The sequence below is a fragment of the Hipposideros armiger genome, unplaced genomic scaffold (assembly GCF_001890085.2).
Source record: "Hipposideros armiger isolate ML-2016 unplaced genomic scaffold, ASM189008v1 scaffold_0, whole genome shotgun sequence".
NCBI classification, from domain to species: Eukaryota; Metazoa; Chordata; class Mammalia; order Chiroptera; family Hipposideridae; genus Hipposideros; species Hipposideros armiger.
The window spans coordinates 3,763,954-3,789,075 of record NW_017731350.1 but is presented as its reverse complement, the minus strand read 5'-3'; the positions used below and the strand labels follow the sequence as shown (position 1 = coordinate 3,789,075).

Sequence of the window (25,122 nt, the reverse complement as noted above, 5' to 3'; positions counted from 1 at the left end):
AAAGCAAAAGGGTCACCATGGCAACCCACAGTGTGCTGGCCTGGCTGGGCTCTGTGCCATCATCCCAAACGTGGGCCCAGGAGAGGTGCTGCATTTAGGCAAACGCCATGGGGCAGGGGGACCCCACCCCCCATGTCAGTAGAGTTTAAGAACCCAAAGAGGCTGGAGCCCACCTCTAAGCCTGCCTGAAACCCACGTAAACCCAAGGATCCAGGAGCACTAGGCGTCCAGAGCACCTGCAAGAGCCAGGGGAGGACACTGACGAGGTAGAGGACACGGCGGAGACACTCCCAGCCTCACTGAGCCCAAGACCCACCACACACGGAGCCGCGGCCCTCACTCAAGACAGCATGCAATTAGACGGTAAATTATGTGGTCAAGCAGCTTTCTGTGTGTGCTGAAGGAAATTCGGGGAGGCCAGGATCCCCAAAGGCAGGAAAACTCAAGGGATGAAGGGAGAGGGTGAACTAGGAAGGGCATAACCTCCCTGCTTTCTCAGACAGGAATGGCCAGATCTCTGGGCGTATCTGCAGTTGCATCTGCTTCCTGGCAGGTGAAGGGAGGATGAGCAGCACAAGCACAGCTTCTGCCTGTCTGCTGGGAGGACGAGCTGCTTGGCGCCTGTTGTACAATCTCCTCAGATAAATTCTGATCCAGAGAGCAAACAAGGGATCAGGGAGCCACCTCTTCGCTGACCTCTCACTTCATCTCTCCCGCCTCCATCACAAGCAACCCTCACTTCTCCCCCAGCTCCTCCATTCTCTCCCAGTCACCACTACACTTCCTAATGTATGTGGAAGCCCCAACGGGCCAGACCTGCCCTAGGCTTGTGGAGCTTCCACGGCTACCACCTTCCTCACTGCACCCATTTGCTGCCTTCACTTTCCACACAGCCCCAGGCCTGCTCCATACGGGAAAGCTTCTTCACTAACCCCTATCTCCCCTCCGGGTCACTTTCATCCCCCACCGGGAGCTGCTGGGAGTGCACAGCTCCACCTGTGAGTGAGTGGCGTGTGGCTTCCGGGAGGGGAGCAGGGATGGGCGTTGAAGTGCTGTACATTCCCCACCCCCCTTGCTTGCTCCTGACCAAGAAAATCAACAGAAGAAGCAGGATGTGAGGTCTAGGACTGGACAGGGGATCACAGCTGACAAGACCTTCTGTAAGGGCCTAGCTTCTTTGGATCAGTCTAATGGGACCACAAATATCTGCTTAATATTACAGATAAGATCAAAGGAAGTCAGGAGGGCAGAACATTTGAGAGGTGGAAAGAACCTTATGACAAGTTTGCTTGAGGACATGTCGATGTTGTCACTTCGCTTTAGAAACCGGACCCTAGAGAGAAGTGTTAATTTCATACCTGCAGGGGGATGTGGGTCAAAAGGAACCTAGTAAACCCTCACGGTCTGGGCTACTTTCCCCTCCCCCCTTCCCCGTTCTCTAGGCTCCAGGGGTCAAAGGGAGGGGCCTCAGGGACCACCATTCAGATTCAGGCATGCAGACCCTCTCAAGTTTCAGGGTCCAAAGAGAAGACCCAGGAAGAGCCCAGCAGACAAACCCTGCAGTAAAGGACAGCTGAAAACAGCAGGAACGCCTACCATCTCCATCCCAAAGGGAAAATTTGAATTCCTGTACAAAGTCCTTTCCGGCCTCTCCCCCAACCCAGGCTTGGAAATGGTTCCCTGGCTCGGCCTGCCTTAGAACCCACCTTTCTTCCTTGATTCAAGATTCAAGAGCAAGTCTCAACCTGGAGTGTACCTTAGAATCACCTGGAGAGCTTTAGAAAGGATGCAGCCCTTCACCAGACTCCAGACCTAAAAACTCCAGAGGAGGGGCCCAGGCAGTGTCGGGTACAAGAAAACTCCCAGGTGATCCCAGTGTGCAGTGAGACACCACCACCAACACCACCACCACCACGTGGGTGACAGGGTGGTAGGCGATACAATAAACGCATCTTCGGGGGAAACTCTTCTGTGCCACATTTGGTTTACTTCGAAGCATTCAAAGCTTGATGGTTCTCAAACTTTCACAAGCCCCAGAATCATCTGGGCACCTGGCTAGAAAGTCAGGTTTCAGGTACTACCCCAGAGATTCTGCCCCGCCAGTTCAGAATGGGGCCAGGAATCTGCCTCTTTATCCCACTGCCCAGGTGACTCTGCTGGAGTAATACACAAACCCACCCTTTAAGAAACACTGAATTTTGATAGCATCTTTGGTATGTATAAAGCATATCCAACTCAATTTCTGGTTTGGGGGTTTTTTGGCTGGGTTTTCTTTTTTTTAATTTTTTAATTTTTTATTTTTTTTAGCTGCACAAAGTTGCCTTTCAAACAGCCTCTAGATTCAAATATGCAGGAGGCTGAACTGTTTTATTTCTATTTTTGTTTAACCCATCTGAGTTGGAAGTGAAAAATTAAAATACACTGCCCATCATTCATCGACTAAAGAGGAATAGGGCAAAAGCCATACAGCATCTGTGAAGGGTTGTTATGAAAGAATGGCTAGTCAGAAAAATGGTGAAATTCACACACATAGTGGGCAGGGAGAGCAGAGCATAAATCGAGAGAGGAAGGACCAGGGCGGCCACAGAGATCTGATGGGAGTTAGAAAGGGGCCACAGACAGGTGAAACGGGGGCTTTAGTGGGCCTCTAATTGGTTCTGGAACTCCTTCCAGAGTCCGCCCTGGTTGCCAGCTGCTCTCAGACACCCCCAGTCCCTGTCCCTCCCTATCCTGGTCCTCCCAGTGCAGGGCTGCTCTCTGCCTCAGGCCCTTCCCTGTCTCCAGCCAGCACTTGCCCTCCATGTGGATGAGGAGTCTGGTTTCTTTGAGCTGCCGGCTAGCCCTCTCCCCATGGACAGCCACCCTGCTGGCTTCTCAAATGCAGCTTGTCCAAAACCTAACTCAAAAGTCTACTCCCTCCTAAGAGAATAGCATGCCCTTGGGGTGGGCAGAGAATCCTTAGAGATGCCCACAGATGCACACTAACTAATAAAAGAAAAAAAATGGATAAATTGGACTTTATTAAAACGAAGAGCTTCGGCGCATCAAAATACATCCTTAAGGAGATGAGAAGTCCACACCACCTTCCAGCCCCAAAGCTGCTCTTCCTCCAGGATTCTCGAGCTCAGCTAATGATACCGTCCCCCAAACCCAAACACCAGGCAGGTTTCTGCCTTCCCTCCAACCAGACACAAGTTCTATCAATTCTGTCAAGCCTAACTCCCATGAACCTGGACCCCCAGCAAGGCCGAATGTAATGCCCTCCTAACTGGTCCTGCTTCTCAACTTCCCCAGTCTGGGCCCCTTACAACACCGCCAGGGTTACCTTCCTAAAAGACACATCCAACGCGCTCATATCCTGTTCCCCGCTGCACAACGAAGCCTAAATTTCTCATTGACAGGAAGGCCTTTGACAATCTGACCATCTTCCTTTGTAGTTTTATCTCTTCTTACACTTCCTTCCCAACTCCCACACCCTAGTTACCAGATCTCTTGCTGTTCCCTGAACAACCCAGAAGCTTCAAGCCTCCTTCTCTTTGCCTTTAGTGGTTCCTTTCCCTGAAATGCCTTCCTTATTTATCCCTAGTGGGGTTCTCAAAGGACACCTCCTCCAGGAAGTTTTCCAGGAGTTCCCTAGAAGTTCGCTGGCCCTCCGTTGTGCTCACCACTCTTTGTGCAAGAAATCTGGAGGCATGCTAGACTCCAAACTCCTGGAGGATTTCTTAGATCACCTCCCTTAGGATCCCACTCAATGCCCTCCCCCACTGTGCCTGTCAGACAAACTCCTATTTCCGTGGAGGGCCTGCACGATGTCTCTTCCTGGGCAAGCCTTCCCCGAGCAGGGTGAGTCAGTTGCTCCCACAGCCCCATTCCTCATATTTCTGGAAGAGCCCTGACTGGGTTGCAGCACAATTTATACATTTACCTGCCTACCTCTCCCAGGGGAGGGTGACATCCCAGGGTGAGATCCTGACTTTCCTTTATTTATTTTTTTATTTTAAGATTTTACTGGGGAATTGGGGGAGGGGAACAATGCTGGAGAATCAGGGGAAGGAGAACAGACAAGTTGCTGTTGTTTTGTTCTTTAGTTGTGGAGGATGTGGCTTCACTGGCCTAAGCTGGCACCATCATTGCGCTCCTCCCGGGCGAGGCACATCAGTCGCCGGCCTCTGGACAGCTACTCACGGCGGCTGCTGGACGCTCACGCTGGCTGCCGGCTACACACAGTAGCTTATGGCAGCCCACTGCAGCAGGGGACTGCAACCTACACCGTCACCGTCGCAGGCGACTCACGGCAGCCCAGCTCTAGATTGAGCTGTTGTTCAGCATCTTAGCTGTGGAGGGCAGCGTCACTGACCCTCATATGTGGGATCCGAACCGGGGCCCTCTGGCATCCCAAGCCAGTTCTTAACCAACATGCCTCTCGGCCGGCCCCTGACTTTCCTTTTAATGTGCTTCTTTAGTGTCTAGAAAATGTTGGAATGCAGTCAACACCCCGACACTTTTGGTGTTACCTCAAAGCCTGAGCACACAGTATGTGCTCAGTTAAGGTTCGACAACTCTGAAATAATGAATGAATGCTTGTGTGATTAATGAAAAGTAGCAGGAAGGGGCAGATCTAGGCTGATGGTGACCAACGCCAGAAGCAGGGATGTGAACTGCGAGCTAAGAAAATGCCCCGGGAAGCTGTGCATGTCAGACGCTGGGCACACTTCGCAACATCAAGTTTTCAGGGATGAATTCAAGCCCCTCCCTCACGCCTAGGCTCAGGGTGTAAAGACAAGCATCGTGTCCCAGCTTTCTGATCCAGGCATGAAATGACACAGGAGGAAATGGGGACAGCAGGGAAGAGACAAGGAACACTACACTCCAGCACCAAATGTGAATTTTATGATTTTTTTTTAAGAAGACTTATAAGGACACTTTATGTGTGTACCTCCAGAAGAGGCATGTACGTGAGGTCTGAGAATTCACTCAAATATTTAACTTAGAGTTTATGGAAAAGGTAGAATAGGATATAGGAGACAAGGGGAGCTACAGATCCTGATTCTAGTCCTCCCCCCCAAAAATTATGAAATTCTAGAATCTCTGGGGTTGTCCGGAATATTTCCATCACATTAAAAATGAGGAAACTAAAGTGCAGAGAGGGGAAAGACCTCCTCAAAACTGATCAGGGGCAGAAGCTGAGACCAGCACCCAGGCCTCCTGAATCTCATTCCAACATTCCTTTAATCCAATCTCACCACATCAAACATACTCTATGATCATGAAAAAACAACCATTCAACAGCAAGGGCTCAGGACCAAATAAGTGGAGCAGGGGCACCCGTCCTGCGGGTTTTAAAGGACCCAAACATGGCAAAAGTGGAGTGGCCTGAACACCGGCAGCTGCAGAAGCCAGGAGAGGAGGCTGCTGACTGGACGGCTGGGCCAGCCCCCCATCCCTCTCTTCTAACCCCTCATTTCAGCTGTAGGAGAAGCCAAGACTGAAAACCAGCAAGACTCGGTTCTAGTTGAGTCATTTGGGTGCAAACCAGAAGCAGTGTGAGATCTGGAGTCCAGTTTTGCCCATGCAACCTCTCCACAAGAATATCCATGGGGCTCTTACCTACTTACCTAGGGGGATCTCAGTTTCCTAACGGTAAAATAGGGATAAAAATTGTTCTTATAGTAATTGCGGATCACATATCTGTCAAATGACAAAAATAATACAATTTAGTAATGAGTTTGATGGCCTTTATTCAAGGAAGAATAATCCATGGACTGGGGGGAGAACAGTGCCTCACAAGCAGTGGGACATTCTTCCCGGGGGGGAATTTGGGGCGAGGGCGAGTTTTACAGGGCATTAAAAAGGTGACATGGAAACAGGGCAGGATGGGCTAGGAAGTCGGGGATTTCCTTATAAGGCGAGCAGGTCCTATTTTCTAGGGTAAGGTCAGCTAGCTAAAGCTGAATTGGAGGGCTGTGATTGGTGCCTGTGTTAGGTTTCCTTGACAGGTGTTTCCCGTTAAGTGCAGGCTGACTTAGGTTTAGATCTGGGAGGTGGGCCCAGCCACAGGGGCGGCCTCCGTTTCATGGGCCCCGAAACACGAATTAACTTTATCATAGTTAAAAATTGTGGTGAAACTGAGTGCTTTGGCACAATGCCTGGCATGCAGCAGGTGCTCAGGAAAGCCTTCCCCTTTGGCCTGGTTCAGGCTTAGCTGGGGCCAGATGCCGGACCCTGGGCAAGTTACTACGGCCCTCCTCACCGCTTGCTGTCTTACCACTAAAAAGTGGAGGGGTGTTCTAAGAGCTTCTCTCTCTGTGTTTCCAGATTCAGTGAACACTCCAGTGTGCAAACATCCCCTCCACTTAAGAGACAATGGGGAAGCCTCTGCGATGACCATTTCACAGCCTATCCGAAAGGCCCACAGCCCTAGAAGTCACTATTGATTACAGGCTGTCACAGGAATACCTTTACAACGTGTCCAGCCTCTTGGCAAAGTATAGTTGTCACGCTTGCTCCCAATGGCATCCTCTCTTTGAAGGCTGATGTTTTTTTTTGAGGCCACCCTGCAAACGTTCAGGTTTTCATAGTTTATATATGGTGAATACGTGAGGAATGTCTGCTGGGCAGAATACCTTAAAGCTGCTACCGACATACTTTGCTAATAAGTTTGGTTTAGTCCTTAATGGTCTACTTTGCGTTGCCATTTCGTAAGTCTCCTGTACTAAAAGGAGATCACACTTCATTCATCTATTCCCAAAGCCCCCAGCACAATGCCCCCTACTTAGTAGGTGTGCAGCTATGGCTTATTAAATGGAACCTAGCACCGCAAGAGATGACCCTCTGGACATCCGCAGACTGCTCTTCCCAGGGCAGACAGGAAGCACAGTCTGCTGAGACTGCAGGGTTATAAAGCAAGAGGAAGCAACATTTGCTCAGCTCACAGAAGCAGCAGCAGCAGCAGCCCAAATGGCCAATAAACATATGAAAAGATGTCCAACCTCACTTATTATCTGGGAAATGCCAATTAAAATCATAACAAGATACCGGTTTTTTCCCCCACCCATTAGATTAGCAAAATATTGATGTTGGCAAAGGTGGGAATCTTCTCATACCCTGTTTACAGGAGCATAAATTGGCGCTGCCCTTTTTGGAGGGCAATTTGGCAGATTGTACAAAATGCAAAATACATGTTCCCTACGGCCCTAGAGAAACACAGATGCACAAAGAGGCATGACCGAAGATGTTCACTGCGGCAATGCTTATACAGTAAAATACTGTAAACAACACAAATGCCCACCAAGAAGAGAATGGTTAAATAAAATCATGGTAATCCATATGGAGGAATATAACAATAATTATGTGGCTAGATTGCCCAGACCTACTGTACATGAAAAACCAAGCTGTAAAATGAAACTACAGCGTGGTTCCACTTAAATAAAAAAAGAAAGAAAAGGCAACTGTGAAGTAAAATTATACATTTACACACACATATAGATGGATAGAAAAAACTCATGTCATACATACACCAAACTGATAGCATCTAGTATCTCTGGTGGAGGAATTAAAATTGGGAAGGAGGGGTGGGGTGTTTTTTTTTTTAAACAATAAGAATGTATCTGCATAAACCTTATGTAATTTAAAATCATTTAAAAAAATGATCGAGCTCCTCTTATGTGTTAGCCCTATGCTAGGAGCTTTAAATGTTACGTATTACCTTATTAACCCACACAACTCTGATATTAGTCATTCATTCAGCAAACCTTTATCTAGTCCCTCCTGACTGCCAGCCCTGGGGGCAGAGGTGCTCAGAGTGCCAGCACTAAACAAGCTCTGGGCGGGTAGAGGCAGAAACAAACTGGTGAGTGCTGCTCTCATGGAGATGAGACACACCTAGGGGACAGAGAGCAGCCCAGTCTAGCCACAGTGGAGGGACCTCAGCCTAGTGCGGTTAAGTGATGCCTAAGGTCCCACATCTGCTAAGAGGCCGAGTCAGCATTTGAACTCACCTCCAAAGGCACCCTTCGCTTCAGGAATGTCAAGTATTGCTACCTGCTGGGCAGCCTGCAGGGAGGGAAGGGGGGCTGTATCTGAGTGTGGGGGAGGGGAGAGGAGGGGGGAGCGGGGAGGAGGGACTATGGTATATAGACCAGATTATTTGTCATCATGATTTCATATGTATTAAGCCTCTAATAAATGTTAGGATGCATAGGTATTTCTCTTCAGGTTGGGAACCGGGAAAGACACCAGATCCTAGCTCAGCAAGACATGGTGTCCTTGCCTCGAAGTAATTTAGAATCGGGCTGGGGTGAGGCGATTACTGAGAGAGCCATAACATCACCAGACTACGGCTGAGTCCAAAAACCATTCAGCAGTGATACAAACAGAGTCCACGGCCCTTCTGGCTGGATGATTGTTTCCACTGCTTGACCCGGCCTCTGCACCCTTCTGCCTCACAGTGTGGAGGACCAATGAAGTAACACCTGTGAGCCGCCCTTCCTAACCCCGCTAAAGCACTTCCTCAGGTCCTTTTGTTCTCATCATTAGTAGAAAGGAGCCCTGGACTTGCCTTCCTTTGGGAGGATGAATGGCCTCACCTCTGCCCCACCACCACCACCTGGTCTGGGCCAGCTCTTCCAGGCCAGGGAAGGCTCTCCTCCACTCAAGCACAGCGCAGGCCCAGTGGGAACAGCAGGAACGCAGGGCGGAGAAGAGTCCGGATACCACCTTGCCCATGGGAGCCTGCCCACACAGGTCCCCTGGCCCCATGCTCTTCTCCAGATACACCTGTCAGCACCCCTGGAAAAGAAGGGGTGAGCCCTCAAGGTGGAAATCCAAGGGCCAAGCTCCCTGAGAAGGGGTCCCACATTCACCAGCCTCCCAACTGCTTAGCTAACCAACAGGTAGGTATTCACTGGGCCTGTTCTCCCTGCCCAATACCAGGCTCGGCACAATGGGGGAAGACATGATTAACACATAAAAACAAATAGTGAAAAATACTCTATGAAATCGAGTGCTAAATCCAACAATACTATCAGTAAGGGCTACAGGGGTGCAAAGAAGGGAAGAGGTCAGTGTAGACTAGAGAAATCCTGGAAAGCTTCCTGGAAGAGGCAGCAGCTCTAGGCCTCAACCCTGAAGGACGGATAGGGAAAAGCATGGCAGGAACAAAGGCAGGGAGGAAGGGAGGCGCATGGCAAGTATAAAGGGGAAACTGTTCTCTCATATTAGAGAAAGGTAGTGAGGTGGGGTGGGTTGATTGTGGAGGTCACAGCCAGAGGGTTTCTGATGTGATAGGGGAGACAACAGGGAGCCATTGCAGGTTCTAGAGCAGGACCTGGTCATAATCAAGGCAGAGTTTAATCCTTAAAAGGATTCGTAAAGAGGTGCAGAGACAACAACTTGCCAGCTGTAGCAGAAATTCCCACTTCCACCTCAGGGAAGGAAGAAATGCCTCATTTTCCTCATCCACTGAGTTTAAATTTCATTCATTTTGTGATATTCTTTTTTTTTAATGAAATGTATTGGGGTGACATTGGTCAATAACGTTATACAAATTTCAAGTGTACAACTTTATCATACGACATCTGTATACGTAGTTGTGTGCTCACCACCCTCAGGCTAGCTTCCTTTTTTGTGATAGTCTAAGTCTTAATTTTTTTTTTTTTTTTTGAGCAGGTGGGGAGGTAGGTTATCTTGGATGGACGAAAAAGTCAGGAGCAGCCCTCACCCCATAACTGAGGACTGACTGATAAGGGTGGGAAAGGGAAAGGAAATTAAGCTGAGGAAGACATTTTGGGGAAAGGAGGCCCCACAGGTGGGGCGTGTGGACCAGGAAAGGGGCAGGTACAGACAGGGTCTGGCAGGAGCCCCAGAGCAGCTCAGACAAGCCCTCAGACCCTGCCTTGGCCCCACCCACCTTCCCAGCCTCCTTCCTGCTGCGCTCAGCCCCCTTTCCCTGTGCTCCACCACCTCAAACTTCCAGTCCTGAAAAGGCCATGTTGTGTTGGGCCTCAGAACCTTTGCATGTGCTGTATACCTCCTCCTGCAATGCCCTTCCTCCTCTTCCCTAAATTCCAGTTCATCCTACAAAAGACAAAAGCCACCTCTTGCTGGTGTGTAGATGATCCCGGCGGAATTAGCCTAAGCCCCTCGGGTGATGCTCTTCCTGAGGTGCCCAGAACGCTCATCCTATCACGGGGCAACTAGGAGTCCTCTAGGCTTCCGGCAGCCTCAGGATCTTATACAGTGCTCAGACATGGGGGGTACTGGGTGTCAGCTCAATAACGGTGCCCTGCATGAACTTTTAAAGAGCGGGTGTCTCATGCTGAGGTCAGGAAATGCTGGCTGGACCTTCAAATGACGCAGGTTGGGAAAGAGCAGAGGGGGAGGGCAGCGGGTCATAGGGTCTATGAGAGCACAGACGTGGTAAGGGGCTCAAGACAGGCAGAGGGTGGGGGCAGAGATCTGGGGATGCCACAGATGAGGGGCAGAAGAGGATGCTGAGAAGATACAGTTGGAGGAAACGGGGAAGACTCTCAGGTACAAGGGCAGGAACGCCTTGGGAGGCAGTTTCAGAAGAAAGGGTCAAATGCCAGAGAACCAAGATGAGGCTGTGAAGGGAGGAAGGATTTCTTTATCCTTGGTAAGCCACTTAGAAAACGGGCCGGATGGTGACAGTTACTACTCTTTAGTCTAAGAGACACTTGGGAATCTTGAAAACTACCCATGTTTCCCCAATATTCTTGTTCCCTGCTGCTAGCCCTCCCCTACCCCCCTAGTAGAGCCCCAGAGGGATAAGTGTGGTCTTGAGGCCAGGCCCCACGGGGCAGTAGGGGAAGCCTGAATTCTAACCCCATTCCAGTCCATTCCCTGTGTGCTGTGTGAGCTTGCGGCCAACACATAGCTCTGCAGCGCCGGACCCCTCGTCCGAAAATAGCGGGGATCAACAGTTCTAACACTTGCACTGCAAGTCATGGAATTCTTTACAGACCTCTTCAGTTATAGTATATGAATGAGGCACAATCTTACTAGCAGAAAATATATTGTGTTTGTAGGTCTCTCTAGCTCAAGCGGCACATACCCAAAATATTTTATAAATCAAATCAACTTTTAAAGTTTTTTTCTGTTAATACTCATTGATTACCTATACTGGTTGGGGGCCAAAGGTTTAAGATTTTTCTAGAAAAGCTTTCGATGAATGTTGAAGCTCAGTGATATGTTCATGGGCGCTCATGATACTATTCTCTCTACTTCTGTGGGTGTTAAAAGAGGTTCATGGTAAATGGGTCTTTTCAAATTTTAGTAGAAAACTTAAAATTGAGAGACTGTATCTATTATCTTAATCTTCCTGGTGAGTTGAGAAAAGATCCTCTTTTTTATCACAACTGAGGGCAAGCCCTTATACTGCTTCTTCAAGGGAGGACCACGGTTTGAGGACCACAGAATTTCTAGAAGCTTTTGCAGGTCTAAGCTTCTGGCCTCACGGCTAAGAGAGGATGCCAGGGTCAACTCCCTGTCTTCCCCCAGACCTTGGACTGCTGCCCCTTTTCCAGGCTCTTCCGGGAGAGGAATCTCTGCCTTCCTGGATCCAGAAGGAACTGAAACAATCAAGTCGCCAAATCCCCACCTTGTTTTCCACTTTCTCTAGTCTAGAGCAAACTCTCACACAATGTAACAGGATAACACCTTCCGCTGTAGGCCTGGGGTAAAGGCAAGAGAGGATGATGGTGAAATGCCCCAGGTGGCGGAAATTCACAGCCTTTAGCTCCCTTCCTGTTGCCTGTAGGTCCATCCATATGCCTTCTCTCTACTAATCAAACAGACAAGAGGGCAGCCCCACCAGTCGTGCTTGGTGGACTGGTCGTCCCTTGGTCGTTCGGTCTCCACTGCCTCCGCTCCTCTCTGCGGGCTGGTTCCCACCCACCTCACAACCCCCATGGAAGCTCCTCTTAGAAAAGTCACCAGCTACCTCTAGTTTGTAGAATGCAATGAGTATGTCTCAATGAATTCAGCTTCCGCAGAGCTGGGCGGCCATTCTCACCAGAAAACCATCTCACTGAGACCCCACTCTTTTCAGTCCCCGCTGCCTGCCACTGCTCCTTTCTACGAAGCCCAAAATGTTGGGGTTTCTGTGGACACAATCCTGGGACTTGGTCTGTGACACACACCCCTCTCCCCGTTCCCATTCCCATGAGCTCATCAGTTTCGACGGACTTAAATGCCCCAGGCTCTGCTCCCACCTTTGTGTCTGCAGCCTGCGTCTCCCTCCATCCAGGCTCCAGGTACCTCAGCATCTCAGCTGGAACTCTTGGTTCCCATGCATCCTAAGCCTGTTCCTCCCAAGTCTCCCCTCCCCCATCCAAGGAAATGACACAACCATCACCAGGCTTCAGGGGGGTCTGCTTTGAGTCTCTCCGTTCCCTCCCCTTCTCCACCCTTCCCATCCAGCAGCAAACCCTACTGATTCTATCTCCAATATGCATCCTGGATCTGTCCTCTGTCTCCACTGCTGCCCCTTTAATCCACATCAAATCATTCCTCTGCACAGGAACCTTCAATGGCTTCCCAGTGTACTCTGAGTTAAGCCAGCTTTGGGCTTGGACCTGCTGGGCCCTGTGGGATTGGAACCCTGCTTATGCATCTCCCAGCCTCGACTGACCACACTTTCTCCCTTGCTCATGGCACTCTGGGCACACTGGTCTTTCATTTTGCCTAAAACGTCAGGGCCTTGCTTGTGCTGTTTCCTCTGCCTAGAACATTCTCTCCCACCCACTTCCCCTCGCTCCTCACAGAGCCAGCTCTTCTATTCCTTCACTTAAATGCCACTTCCTCCAAGAAGCCTCTTCTGAGTACCCTGCCCAGAGCAGGCCTCTGTTATCCGCTTTTTCAGCCCCTGTTTACTTGTTTTCTGTCCGTCTCCCCCATCAGAATGTCATCTCCATGAGGGAAGGAATTACATATGCACAGAGCCTAGTATACTACCTGACACACGGAAAGGATTCAATAAACATTTGTGGAAAGAACAAAAGAACCAGTCACTGCCTAGGGATTAAGCAGTTCCCTGAAAGTATGAGAGGTTAACCTGAAGGGGAAGACTTAGGCTAAGCCAGGGCCTGACAACAAACAGCCTCAGAGGGCGACTGAAGCTAACATCTGGTTTCCGACACTAAGGGACCGGCTGGGGCCCAGGCCAGAAGGCACCTCACCTCCCTTTTCCAGCGTGCCAGCCACTCGTCCCGCTTGCGCTTGCTGATGTAGTAGGGGTCCCCCGCCTGGAAGGTGAGCCGCGGCATGGGCCGCTGGCGGAGGCTGGACTCCCAGCCCAAGCCCCCCCGAAGCCGGCCCCGGGAGCCCTAGGACAGAATGACAGAGACAGACTGGCATTAAGATGGGCACTGGCAGCCCCACTGCAGGGTTTGTTCCTCCTGGAGGGGAAATTGAGGAGGCACTCACCTCAAACAGAACACAGGAGCCCTGACTCCTGGCCAGAGATGCCAACCCTGCAAGTGCTGGGCAAGCCCCTGTCTGAGCTGGAGAAGCGAGGGAGTGGGGTGGGGGTGACACGGGGACATAAACCAGGGGGGAGGTGCTTGGTCTCAGAGGGGGACCAGATGGCTGCCTTGGAGGACTTCCAACCTCCACACCCACTTCCTCTCCTCACCGAGGGATGTGTAAAGAAGGGGACAGGAGCCACCTCGGGCTCCCCTCACACACACTCGCCACAGTTGATCAGAGCAGTGGCTTTCTTCTCCTAGAATCAGGATCCACAGAGCCCCTGGGGGTTGAGGAAAACACTTGCCTCCATTTTCATGGATTCGATGTTGGTCTCCTTCTGTTCTTTGCCTGTGGAGAGGGAAGAACAAAGGGACTGTCGGCAGAGTTACGGGAGTGGCTCAGAGGCCCCCACCTTGTGCCTGGGATCCCTGCCGTGGGGACAGGGGTCCTCCAACCATTTGGTTGTTCACGTGTCAAATCTGATGGCCCACCATGTGCCAGGCACCATGCTGGCCCCGAGGACTCAGAGCATGGCCAGGGCAGAGAAGGGGCTGGGGCAGGGCCGGACGCCCAAATCCAGACAACAGAAAAGCCAGGGCTGTGGTTCCTGGGTCATTAACTCTGTCTCGGGCACGCAGAAGGGGTCGTCTGGAAATAGCCCCACTCAGTTCCTCCCAGAGAGCTCCCTTCTCAGAGGAGGGGCCAGACGTCACAGTCTCCCCAGGCCCTGGGGTGGAGCATCTGCTCCTATGTGTGGAGCACTGGGGGGGGCGGGGGCACAGGGCGACTGGAGCAAGACTCAGTGAAGCAGCAGCATCTCTATGACACTAAGTTTCCTCATCTGGAAAATAAAGATGCTAGAGATGACTTCTAAGTTTCTCCTGGAGCTCTCAATATTGTGGTCCGATTATTAATATCTGCCTCTATAACCCATTCTCAGGTTCCTGAGTTCAGCCTTCATTCTAGAAGGCTTGGATTCCAACTGTCTTCGTGTGACAGCTGTAACCTCTCCTAGCCTGTTTCCTGACAGAATCATGGTGGATACCCTTCTAAAATCTTTAGGTTAATGGGAACATTAAGTGCCTAGAGTGGGACTTGGCATGTAGTAGGTGCTCAATAAACGTTAGTTTTGTCCCCCTTCCCCAAGGCAGCAGTTTCCTGCTCCTCTTCCCTGCAGCTCCTCAGCTGGGCCCTGATTCCAGTTCCTGGGGGTGGGGGGGGGTGGGGAGGCTCCCCTGGGGGCAGAAGCCCCAGCATGGCCGTCTTTAGGGGAGCCTTATCCTCATCCTGTCCTCCCTGTCCTAAGCAGGAGGGCAGCCGTATCCCTCCAGGATACCGCTGCCCTCCTACCCTGGTCCTCTCGGGGGTCCTCACTTGCCCTAGCTGTGGGGCTGGGTTAATTATGCATTCTGGAACTTTCTGCAGGAGGTCAGGGGGAGTGAGCCTTCCTCTTACCTGCCACCCCACAACTCCTTTCTCAGAAGCCAAGAGTATTGAGCTTGGGCTCAAAGGGGGAAGGTCACTACGGCTGGCTCATGGTAACTGGGGGAGGGGGACACAAAAAGCCAAAAACGGAAAAAACAGCCCCTGCTTCATCTCCCGGTTCAGAAGCGGAAACCCGCCAGCACTGAAGGCCTCTGCGAGAGGATGTTTCTTTCCCTCCGAGCAGACCTGGGGCCCTTCTATGCATCTGCCCCAGGCAGGGACCAGGGCAGTTCTGGGTTACAGCGGACAGGACGGGAGCCCTGGGGGAGCTGGAAGGCAGGGCAAGCACCTGCGGGGGGCGCCCTGGAATGAGTGGACTCCCGAGACTACACTTGGAGCGTGCCACACCCAAAGAGCCGAGATGGCTGCGGAGGGGAGCGGGGGAGGAGGGGAGGAAGCGCATGTGTCTGTCGCGGGGGCATGTGGGGGTACATGTGTATACTCGCTGATGCTTGTACCTGACAGGCCTTTCAAGGTACGTCTCACACAGACTTTCTCCGTCTCTGCCTCCGTATTTCCATTAGGCCCTCTCGTCTCACCACTGCCAGCTCCCCAACTTTTCCTCCGGCCTCTTAGGGCAAAGCTACCCCTCCCACCAGCCAGGGGCCTCCCTCCTCCCAGAGGCCCCCCACCCCTACCCACAACCAGCAAGTTCTACCCTACCAGGCTTCGTGCTGCCAGAAGGGGGCGCCTGCCCTCGGATCAGGCTGCAGCAGGAGGTCCTTAGGACCTCAAATATTCCCTACTGGGGACCTTCAGTGGCATCTGATCTATGCGAAATCATTTGTTCATTCAAATGAAAGAAAATCAGCGCTGAAGGGAATTGTAAGGATGATGGAATACTCCTCAAGTCCCTAGATTTTGCCAATGGGGAAACAGGTCCCGGGGTTTGGAGTGACTTACCACCAGACTTTAGAAGACAGCTCACTTTATACTGCACTCTCTTGGTGTTCCCCCTTTCCATTCTCAGGCCCCTCTCATGCGCCCCAAAACAGAATGACTTTTCTTTATATAATTTCTAACTGCTTTCTTTCTGGAATTTTCTCCCTGACAGACGGCGCATGCCCACTTGCATGATATCATACACACACTTGGGCAAGCAAAACAACAAACTGGGCTGCCTCAGATTGCTGCACTTGTCCTGAGTCAAGGAGGGTCAGCTGTTCTCTCAACACTCCCTCTGCAGTCCATCTGCTCCTGGCCCAGACCCAGGGTCACAGGCAGGGCCAGGTGGCTGTGCGCATTCCAGGGTGGCCCTGGCAGGCGTGGACATGACCCTGGGGCCGTCTCAGGTCTTGGAGACAGTGGAAGCCAGGGTGCTTCTAACACTTACCTGTTGGTCTGAGACTCTGCTCAGCACGGAGCCACCCCAAATTCCCTTTAAAATGAGCCTAAATCTCAGTGGCAGGACTAAGGCCAGGCTTGTCCCAGAGGGCAGTCACTAGCCCAGTAGTGGCTGCTCAGTCTGAGAAGAGAAGGGCTCAGTGCTGACCCTAATCTGGCCCTTTACTAGTTGTATTACCTTGGGGGAGGTAACTTACTCTCTCTGAACCCTCAGTCTCCCCATCTGAAAAACGGGGATAAAAGAGACCTCCTTGCGTGATCACACAGGTTCAGGAAAGGAATACATACAGAGCTGGGAGTCTCAGGCTTGAACATGCATGGAAATCATGAGGCTCGCTTTCACATGTACGTTCTGATTCAGTAGGTCTGGGGTGAAGCCTGAGAGTCTGCATTCCTAGCTTCTCAGGTGATGCCAGGTGATGCGTGGACCACTCTGAGTAGTGAGGATACTGAACACTCAACACGAAGTCAATATTCAGTAAAAAGAAAACCACCCTGCCCCTGTTACTGTTAACATCATGACGGCATTGCTGCTAGGGGTGCAGGAGCCTTCCCAAGGCCACCACCTGCCTGTCCAGGTGGCTCTGCCCTGATTACTCATCCTCTCCCCGGCTCCTCCTCCTTTGTCCTGGCTGTCCTGTCAGGATCTGGGGCTCCTACAGTGCACACAGCAGGGTGCCTAGGCCACAGGAACATGCCTTAAAGGCCTCCATTTCCCCTGTGTAAGACCTAATGAAAGGGGATCCAGGAAAGACAGATGGAGTCCCCTGAAAAGAGACCTAGAATGAGGAGGCCTCGGCCAAGTCACTTCCTCTCTGAGGCCTTCGTCTCCTTCCTCCTGGGAACCAAGCAGCTGAGTATGTGTTCTATGTGGCTGACTGCTGGAATGATGGCTGAGCCTCCAGGGGCCCACTGCCCACCCCTCTAGGTAACACCCCACAAGTCTCAGCATCGGGCAATTCACAGTAGCCTTCAGGGAGCGCACCAGCTCTGACCCCTGCCAGCATCTCCACCGCCTGGATAGCTGCGGCCACACAGGAATGCTCTGAGGCCCAACTTTGGAGACCAACAAGACTTGGAGCGTTTGTGCCCGCCATGCCCAGCACTGATTCTGAGAAACATCCGCCCAAGGCCGGAGTCACCCTTGAATCATCTCTCCCCTGTCCTCTCATGGCCTTGGCACTCATCCGTCTCTCTCCCTCTCTGCTGCCATCAGAGCCACCCTCCCCTCAGAAGACACCTGCAGCAGCTCCTAACTGCTCATCCTGCCTCCTGGCCCCTCCAACCATTCCACTCCAGGATCTAGATGGCAAAGTAATCTTTTCAAAATGCAAAGCACATCATGTCACCCTCAAAGCCTGCCCTGGCCCCTGTCTGCTCTCCCCTCATCTCACACCCTCCTCCCTTGTTTCTGTCAGGTCCCTGGGCGCCCTGCCCCCTCCCACCTGGGAGCCTTTCTATTTACTCTCCCTCCCTCCCTGCATCACCCCTCACCTGGTGAACCCTAGCTCACCCTTCAGCTTAGGTGGAACAGCCCAGGCCAGCTAGGTTCCTCTGTTATAGTTTCTCATAGGACCGTGTTGATTTTCTAGAGAACTTATCTCTGTATAATCGCACACTTTTCAGTGTTGGGTTTCTCACCAATGTCTATCTCTCCAGCTGACTATGAGGTCCTTGAGGGAAGAGCTAGGTTTTTGTTCATGAGGGTTTCCCCAGATCCTGGCACAGACCAAACGGGTGTTTAGTAAACACTCGTTGACTGACTGAAGGAGCTCCTGAGAACAAACAAATGGAGAGAGGGAAATCCCCAACCGAAAGCAAACCCTCAAGGGTGAAGAGCAGCCTTGGCGCTATGGCTCCATCCTACCAGCCAGGAAGCACTGCCTGGACCCTGGGCAGCAGCGGGGTGCCACTGGTGGTGGGGGTCCCAGAAAGCTGGGAGTCCACCAAGACCTGCCTCTGGGGACCAGCGCATTTGGTGGAAAAGGCTGACAGGGTCTGTTCTTGTACAGCAGGGCTTTGTAACAGGAGGATGGTATCTTCTCTCTTTTCTCCTCTGTGTTACTCCATTCAGGCCCCTTGGACACTCCCACCAAGTGTCAGGACACATCCCAGGAGGCGCTCAGGTGAGGCTAGGAGCTCTGGACAGCTCAGGGCCAGCCCTCCAGAGCCCCACTGCAGAATAAAGGGGCGAGTGGAAGGGCATACCGACTCAGAAACCAGGATGGAATAAATCCTGGATCTGCCACTTAGGGGCTTGGAGTCCCTGAGCAAGTCACTTCATCTCGTCAAACCTCAGTTGTTGTTTTTCCCCCACCTGACAATGGGGATAATAATACCTCTCGAAGAAGACTGTTTGGAGGAGTAAAACAATCAACACAGAAGACCTCAGAAAGCGCTTTGTACATAATGGGAGCATCATAAATATCAGTTGAATAAAAAATGCATAAAAGATATTTTTAAATAAATTTGGAAATCTTTTTTCTGGAGATGTTCTTGATCCTGCCTGAATACTAGGTTTGGATCCACGCAAAATGAGTTATGCCAATTAATCAATTTACTCATTCCATCATACACACTTGGAAGGAAGACCTTCTGAAATTAAAATGCACATATGTAAAACAACCTGGCAGGGCCCTGGGAGGATCAAATGCGATAATGTATGAGAAAGTGCTTTGTAAACTGTGAAGCCCTGTACAAATGCTACTTGTGCTCATTACTAACATGTTTACAGCTCGCTTGGCCCTGAAATTGCTGGCTTAACCTGAAAGAGAAAAGTGGGCAACTTTCCAGGACTCCAGGGCTAGGCCAAGAAGTCCCGGGAGGAAGAAGAGGCCGGGGTTGGGCAGTGCACGGACCACCCGCCCCTCCCCCACCCCACTCTGTCACAACCAGTTTAGTCCAGTCAACGAAACGGTGGTGGGCTCTGGACGTCTGTCCTGGGGAAGGCTCACTGAGCCTCTAACGCCCACAGGGGCACCTGCTGTCCTCAGGCACCCAGGCCAGGGGCGACAAACAGCTATCCCTAAGAGCCGCAGGTCTTACAGGCCAGGTGGGGCTGAGGGAAACAGAGGTGCACGACCAGCCTGGGGGGTGGAGGGGGTGGGATGTGGTAGCGGGCTGTGGGGCAGCCATCACCCCAGTCCAGCAGCCATTGGCATTCTGCAAACCCACTGTTGCCAGAGATCTAGTTTATTTTTTTCACCAGAAGCCAAAACTCCAGATCTTTATGTGAAATGTCTTGATTTTTAAATATTGGCAACTAATGTTTTTAAATGTTTCAAATGCTACGCAGGCCAAGCGGGCCAAATAAGCCCCATGTGCAGGCTGCATCCAGCCAGCAGCCTCCAGGGCACTGCCTGGGCAAGGAGACCTTCAGCTGCCATGCCCAGCCCACGCTGGACTCCAGGAACCCGCTAGGCCCCTTGTCTTTCACCCTCAGGCATGTCCGAAAGAGGCTGCCCCTTGACCCAGGGACTCACCTTCTTCTGTGGTGGCCCCTCGGCCGTCCTTGGGGGTGCAGCAGCCATTCTCCACAGCTCTGGAGGCTTCGGGCGGGGTCTCGGCTGCACCCTCTCCTTCTGCTGGGGCCCCGCCCTTCTGCCCCGCAGCGGGGCTCCCTTCCTCTGGCTGGGGCTCACTCCGCTTCTCCAAGTCCCCATTGGGTAACAGCTCTGAGGGGCCCGAGTCCTGGGCCATGGACGGGGACTTGGAGGTCACCGCGGGGTCCTTCGGCGTGTCACTGCTTTCCACCTTGAAAGAAGAAACACGGGAGAGGGTTAGACCAGTGGTTTTGGCCTCTTTTGGATCACTGATCCCTCTGAAATTCTGGTGAAAGTGATGAACTCTTTGTCCAGAACACTGTGTACACATAAACGTTCATGCAATGTTGCATGATGTTCATACACTCACAGTTTTGTTTTGTTTTGTTTTGTTTTTTTTAAAGACTTTTATTGGGGAATTGGGGGAAGGGGAACAGACAAGTTGCTACCCTTTCATTCTTCAGTCTAGTTGTGGAGGATGTTGCTTCACTGGCCCAAGCTGGCACCATCATTGCACTTTTCCCAGGCGACGCAGATCAGTCGCCGGCTTCTGGATGGCCGCTCACGGCGGCTGCTGGCTGTTCACGCTAGCTGTTCACGCTGGCTGCTGGCTACACATGGTAGCTCATGGCAATCCACTGCAGCAGGGGCTGCAGCCTACACCATCGCCGGCGACTCCCGGCAGCCCAGCTCCAGGTTGAGCTGTTGTTCAGCATCTTAGCTGTGGAGGGCAGTGTCACTGGCCCTCATATGTGGGATCCGAACCGGTGCTCTCTGGCGTCCCAAGCCAGCTCTTAACCAATGCGCCACTCGGCCAGCCCCATACACTCACAGTTTTGCTCTCAGTTTCAAGGGGTTCGTGGGCCTGAAGTCAAGGGGTCTATGGACTCCCACTTAAGAAATGGGAGAAGAATCCAACCAGGTTTGCCAGCCCGGCTCCCCTGCCCATGACGCACCCCCACACACATGCTCACTGAGGTGACACAGGGCTTCCCAACCTTCTGCAACCCCTATTTAAAACAAGTGCTCCTTGTGCTATCCCTACTTCTAATCAGGACCCCTCCTCAGAAGATTCTAGTAACCCTGGGCTGACCTGACGCCTGTGTCAGAGTCCTCCTAGTTCTTCTCTACGTCTCTCAAGGCCCAAACACAAATAATCATGAGATTCCAGAGTTTGGGGGTTCAAGGGGGCCTCTCCAAGAAGGGTTCCTCTGGGCCCTGAAGCCCAGTGCCATTCTTTCTCTCAGCTTTGGTCCCTACACGTTGTCCCAGGTGCTCAGACCCCATGACAGCCAAGGTCCCAGCAAGAACCTTTTTTGCAGTCTGCAGCACGCCCCTCCCTAGCACATGGTCCCAGGTTCCCCCTCCAAAAGAAAACGGTGCTTTGTGCCCAAGAATCTAGGAATTGAACTTGCTACACGAATCACAAGAGTGATCATGACTGTCCTTCATAAGTGTCACTGCAGCATGGGCAAAGCTTCTTGTCACCCATTCCCGCTTTAGGGCCACTCGACCTCCCTGGGAGGCTCTAGGTCACACACTTTGTGAGGGCAGAGTGAGTGCAGGAGAGCCTGGAGAGCACTTCATCCTTGGCCATCGGAGGGCAAGTAGGCCAGGATACCGCAGAAGGAATGGAAGTACCCCCTGTGCTCGGTGCTCTGCCACACCTACAGGCAGCAGGCTGCCCTTGGCATCTCTGCCAGCTGGCTACGTCTGCAGAATGCCTGCCCCCTGAAGGGCCAGGCAGTATCCACTCAGCAGACACCCTGCTGGCCTGCAACCTCAGGTAGGGTGCTGCCCAAGAGGGCGCCTCAGTTTTCCCACCTGTGAGGTGAGATGACTAGGCTGGTCCAATAGAGGTGTTTTCCTTCTTTTCTTTTTTATTTTAAATTTTATTGGGGGACAGCCATGGTCATTGGTCACACATTGCTTGTATGCTACAATGGCATAGTGAATTCTTTTTAGGGAGAGGGCAGCTCACAGTGGCCCATGCGGGGGTCGAACCAGCAACCTTGGTGTTATCAGCACTACACTCTAACCAACTAAGCTAACTGGTCACCACCTTCTTTTTCTATTTATAAAATTTAGACACATATGTTTCAAAAATTCAAACCACACAAAAATGGGTAGTGTTAAAAGGTTAAAGCTCTGGGCCAGCCGAGTGGTGCGTTGGTTAAGAACTGGCTTGGGACGCCAGAGGGCCCCGGTTCGGATCCCACATATGAGGGCCAATGACACTGCCCTCTACAGCTAAGATGCTGAACTACAGCTCAACCTGGAGCTGGGCTGCTGTGGGTTGCCGGCGACTCCGTAGATTGCAGCCCCTGCTGCAGTGGGTTGCCATGGGCTACCGTGTGTAGCCAGCAGCCAGCGTGAGCATCCAGCAGCCGCAGTGAGCGGCCGTCCAGAGGCTGGCAACTGATCTGCCTCACCCAGGAAGAGCGCAATGATGGTGCCAGCTTGGGCCAGTGAAGCAACATCCTCCACAACTAGACTGAAGAACAAAACAACAGCAACTTGTCTGTTCCCCTTCCCCCGATTCCCCAGCACTCTTCCCCTCCCCCAACTCCCCAATAAAATCTTTAAAAAAAAAAAGGTTAAAGCTCTTATTTCAATTCCCTACCATCAAAATCACTGCCCATAGGTAAATCATTAATAACAGTTTGGCAAGTATCTTTTCTAGACTAGTTTCCTACGCACCTATCATCACATGTAAGTTACGTGATTATACATATGTATTCACACACACATCCAGAATTTTTTTTCTAAAAGGATATCGTGCTACTCATCCTGTTCTGCCACTTGCTTTTTCACTTAACAAGCAGAGTGGGCCTCTCTCCATCCCCGTGCTTATGGGTCTGTCTGATTCTGTGTCACAGCCGCTCAGCACTCTCTCAGGTGGGCGCTCCAGAAGTTATTCCCACAGTTCCCTAGTTGTGGGCCTTTCCGCTGCCGTGAACCCTTGTACTTTGGGCTCTGTGCACCTGTGCATTTCTGTAGGCCGGAGTCCCAGAAGTGGACTGACTGCGGTGGAGGGCCTACCCATATAAGCGTGAGGAGAAACAGCCAAAATCCCTCCAAAGAGCTGTACTCCTCAAGTGCATCCCAATGGCCTGAGAGAGCGCTGGTCTCCCCAGGCCTTCTCTGCACAGCCCGGTGGTCTCCAAGGCTGCTTCTCCTGCAAGGGTCTATGACCTCAACTCTGAGCCTGCTGTTATCTGGTAAGAAACCCCCAGAGGCAGCAAACACAGATAAGGCTATGAGGAAAAAACAAAACAAACAAAACAAAACAAAACAAGACAGAACAATACCACAGTCTTCCCTGGACAGGGCTGCAGGCACATGGAACAGCATGAGGACCAGCAGAGGGGTCTCCAGGGCCCTTGCCAAGCTGTTCAACTGGCTGCAAGGGGTGGCCTGGGGCAGGCCTTCTTCCAGGAAGAGAAACTCCCATGGAAAGCTGCAAATGTGTGGAGTCCTCAGCCGTTGGGGGTGGAGGGAGGCCACAGCAAGAGGAAGAAGAGGCCTCTACAGAAGCGAGAATTCCTCCTCTAGGCTTGGGCACTGAGGCTCAACGCCGGCACAGCCAGGAGGTCAAACACAGGGATGCTAGTGGAGCACGAAGGCCCCGTCTCTCTCCTTAGCCACCATCCCCACATGGTAGGACCCACACGCCCTGTCTAAGGGTCTTTCCCACCTCCCTGCTCAAACCAGCAGGGGTCCCTGGCCGAGGGTGCCCCTCCCTGGCTACATCCTCTCACCCCTCGAGGCTTTCTCGTGGGTGTGAGAAAGTCAGATGGCCCAGGCAGCCTGAAGAGTGGGGCACACTGGGCCCCACAGCCACCCCCAGGTCTGGCTGCCCCAGACACCACAGAGCCCCGAATGTGGCACTCCCAGGGAGGTGGGTATGGGGGTTCCGCTGGCCAACTTGGGCTGAGAAATTTGGGTCAGAGCCAATCTTACCATGACCGTGTCCTCCTGTCCTCTAGCTACTTGCTGCCCCACAGACACCTCAAGTTGGGACAGGCTCCTGGCCCCACAAAGCTGCTCGAGACTACTCCACTGTCATTCACTTCCTGCCTGGGGACCAACCACATGGCCTCCCCTCACCCTGGACTCACTTCCTGTTGATTGCAGGCTCCATAGCACAGACAGCCAGGAGTATGTGCTCTGAGACTCAAGAAACCCCAGGGTCCTGACCCACACTGATCAAGTCTCTCTCGCAGGCCAGCCCTGGAGGTCCCTGTCTGAAGCAGTGTGAGACACACCATCCTCCCAGAGGTGGGTGGATGAGGGGAAGTGGAGTACTCTGCACAGCTCCCGCCCCAGGGTTAGCTCAGCGGGCTGAAATCCACCCCCCACCCCCTATCCTGCCAGTCCTCACCCTCCTTTCTTCCCAGTCGGGCCATTCTGCATTGCCTGTCCTCTCTGGTCCTGGATGAGCCCCAGTCAACCAAAGCTCCAGGATGAGGGGGAGCTGCTAACTCCTGCCTTGGGTCCCTTGGCCCATCTTACCATCAAGAACCCACCCTGAACCCCTCCCTGCCTGGCCCTCTTTCTGGGGCTCAGGGTAATTGGGCGGGTGAAACCCACCTACAAGAAACCACCGAGAGGGAGGAAGAGAGCCCACAGACAGGTGGGCTGAAGTGACTGCACATCTCTGGGGAAGAGATGGGTGCCTCCTGCAAGAGGCATCGCAGGTGAGAACAGCATCACCACACCTGGAAGCCACGGGAGAGGCTACCCCAGCCGGGCCTGCACCCTTCTGCCCCCACCTCCAGGCCTTCCTCCCAGCTCCCTCCTCTCCCTGTCGCCATTAGCTGGTGCCTCCTGGAGGCAGGGGCTGTATCCAGTTAGACTCAGCATGGAGCAGGGCACCTGGCAGGTGTTCAGTATTCCTCATTGCTCCCTTACCGCCAAAGACTAGGTTAAAAGTGAGAATATCCTGCTCGAATACTAAGAGGGAGTTTCAAATTTGTTGCATGTCAGGTGTAACTGTTAAAAACTCTGTTTTTATGTGCTTGAATTTTTACAGGTGCCGTGAAAGGAGACACATTGTTCCAGACCCTCCTTGTTCCTACAGGGAGAGGAGGGAGTAGCAGCAGAAGCCCTGGTGGCCCTTTTAGAAGGCACCCCCCTCCCCCACCACTGCAGGTGACATGCTCTGCTTCTCACCTGTGGGACTGCGGGGAAGGGGAGTGGGCAGGAGAGGTGGCAGGATGGGAATAGCAGCAGTGAGCACCCTCACTTCTCCTCCTTTGGGTGG

At 52.3% G+C, this 25,122-nt stretch overlaps 1 protein-coding gene across 10 annotated transcripts in view; it reads right to left on the bottom strand.

Moving 5' to 3' along the window:
- Positions 1 to 25,122, bottom strand: part of DNMT3A (DNA methyltransferase 3 alpha) — a 103,513-nt gene that overhangs the window by 28,286 nt on the left and 50,105 nt on the right. For 9 of the 10 annotated variants that reach the window (XM_019646064.1, XM_019645905.1, XM_019645980.1 and 6 more), the window contains 3 exons: positions 19,797 to 20,067; positions 13,790 to 13,833; positions 13,197 to 13,343 (listed from right to left, as the gene is read on the bottom strand). In XM_019646064.1, the coding sequence (XP_019501609.1) occupies positions 13,197 to 13,343; positions 13,790 to 13,833; positions 19,797 to 20,067 (462 nt within the window). Of the gene's footprint in view, positions 1 to 13,196; positions 13,344 to 13,789; positions 13,834 to 19,796; positions 20,068 to 23,819; positions 23,936 to 25,122 lie in introns of those variants that run through there. The other variant, XM_019646288.1, reaches the window with a different exon arrangement.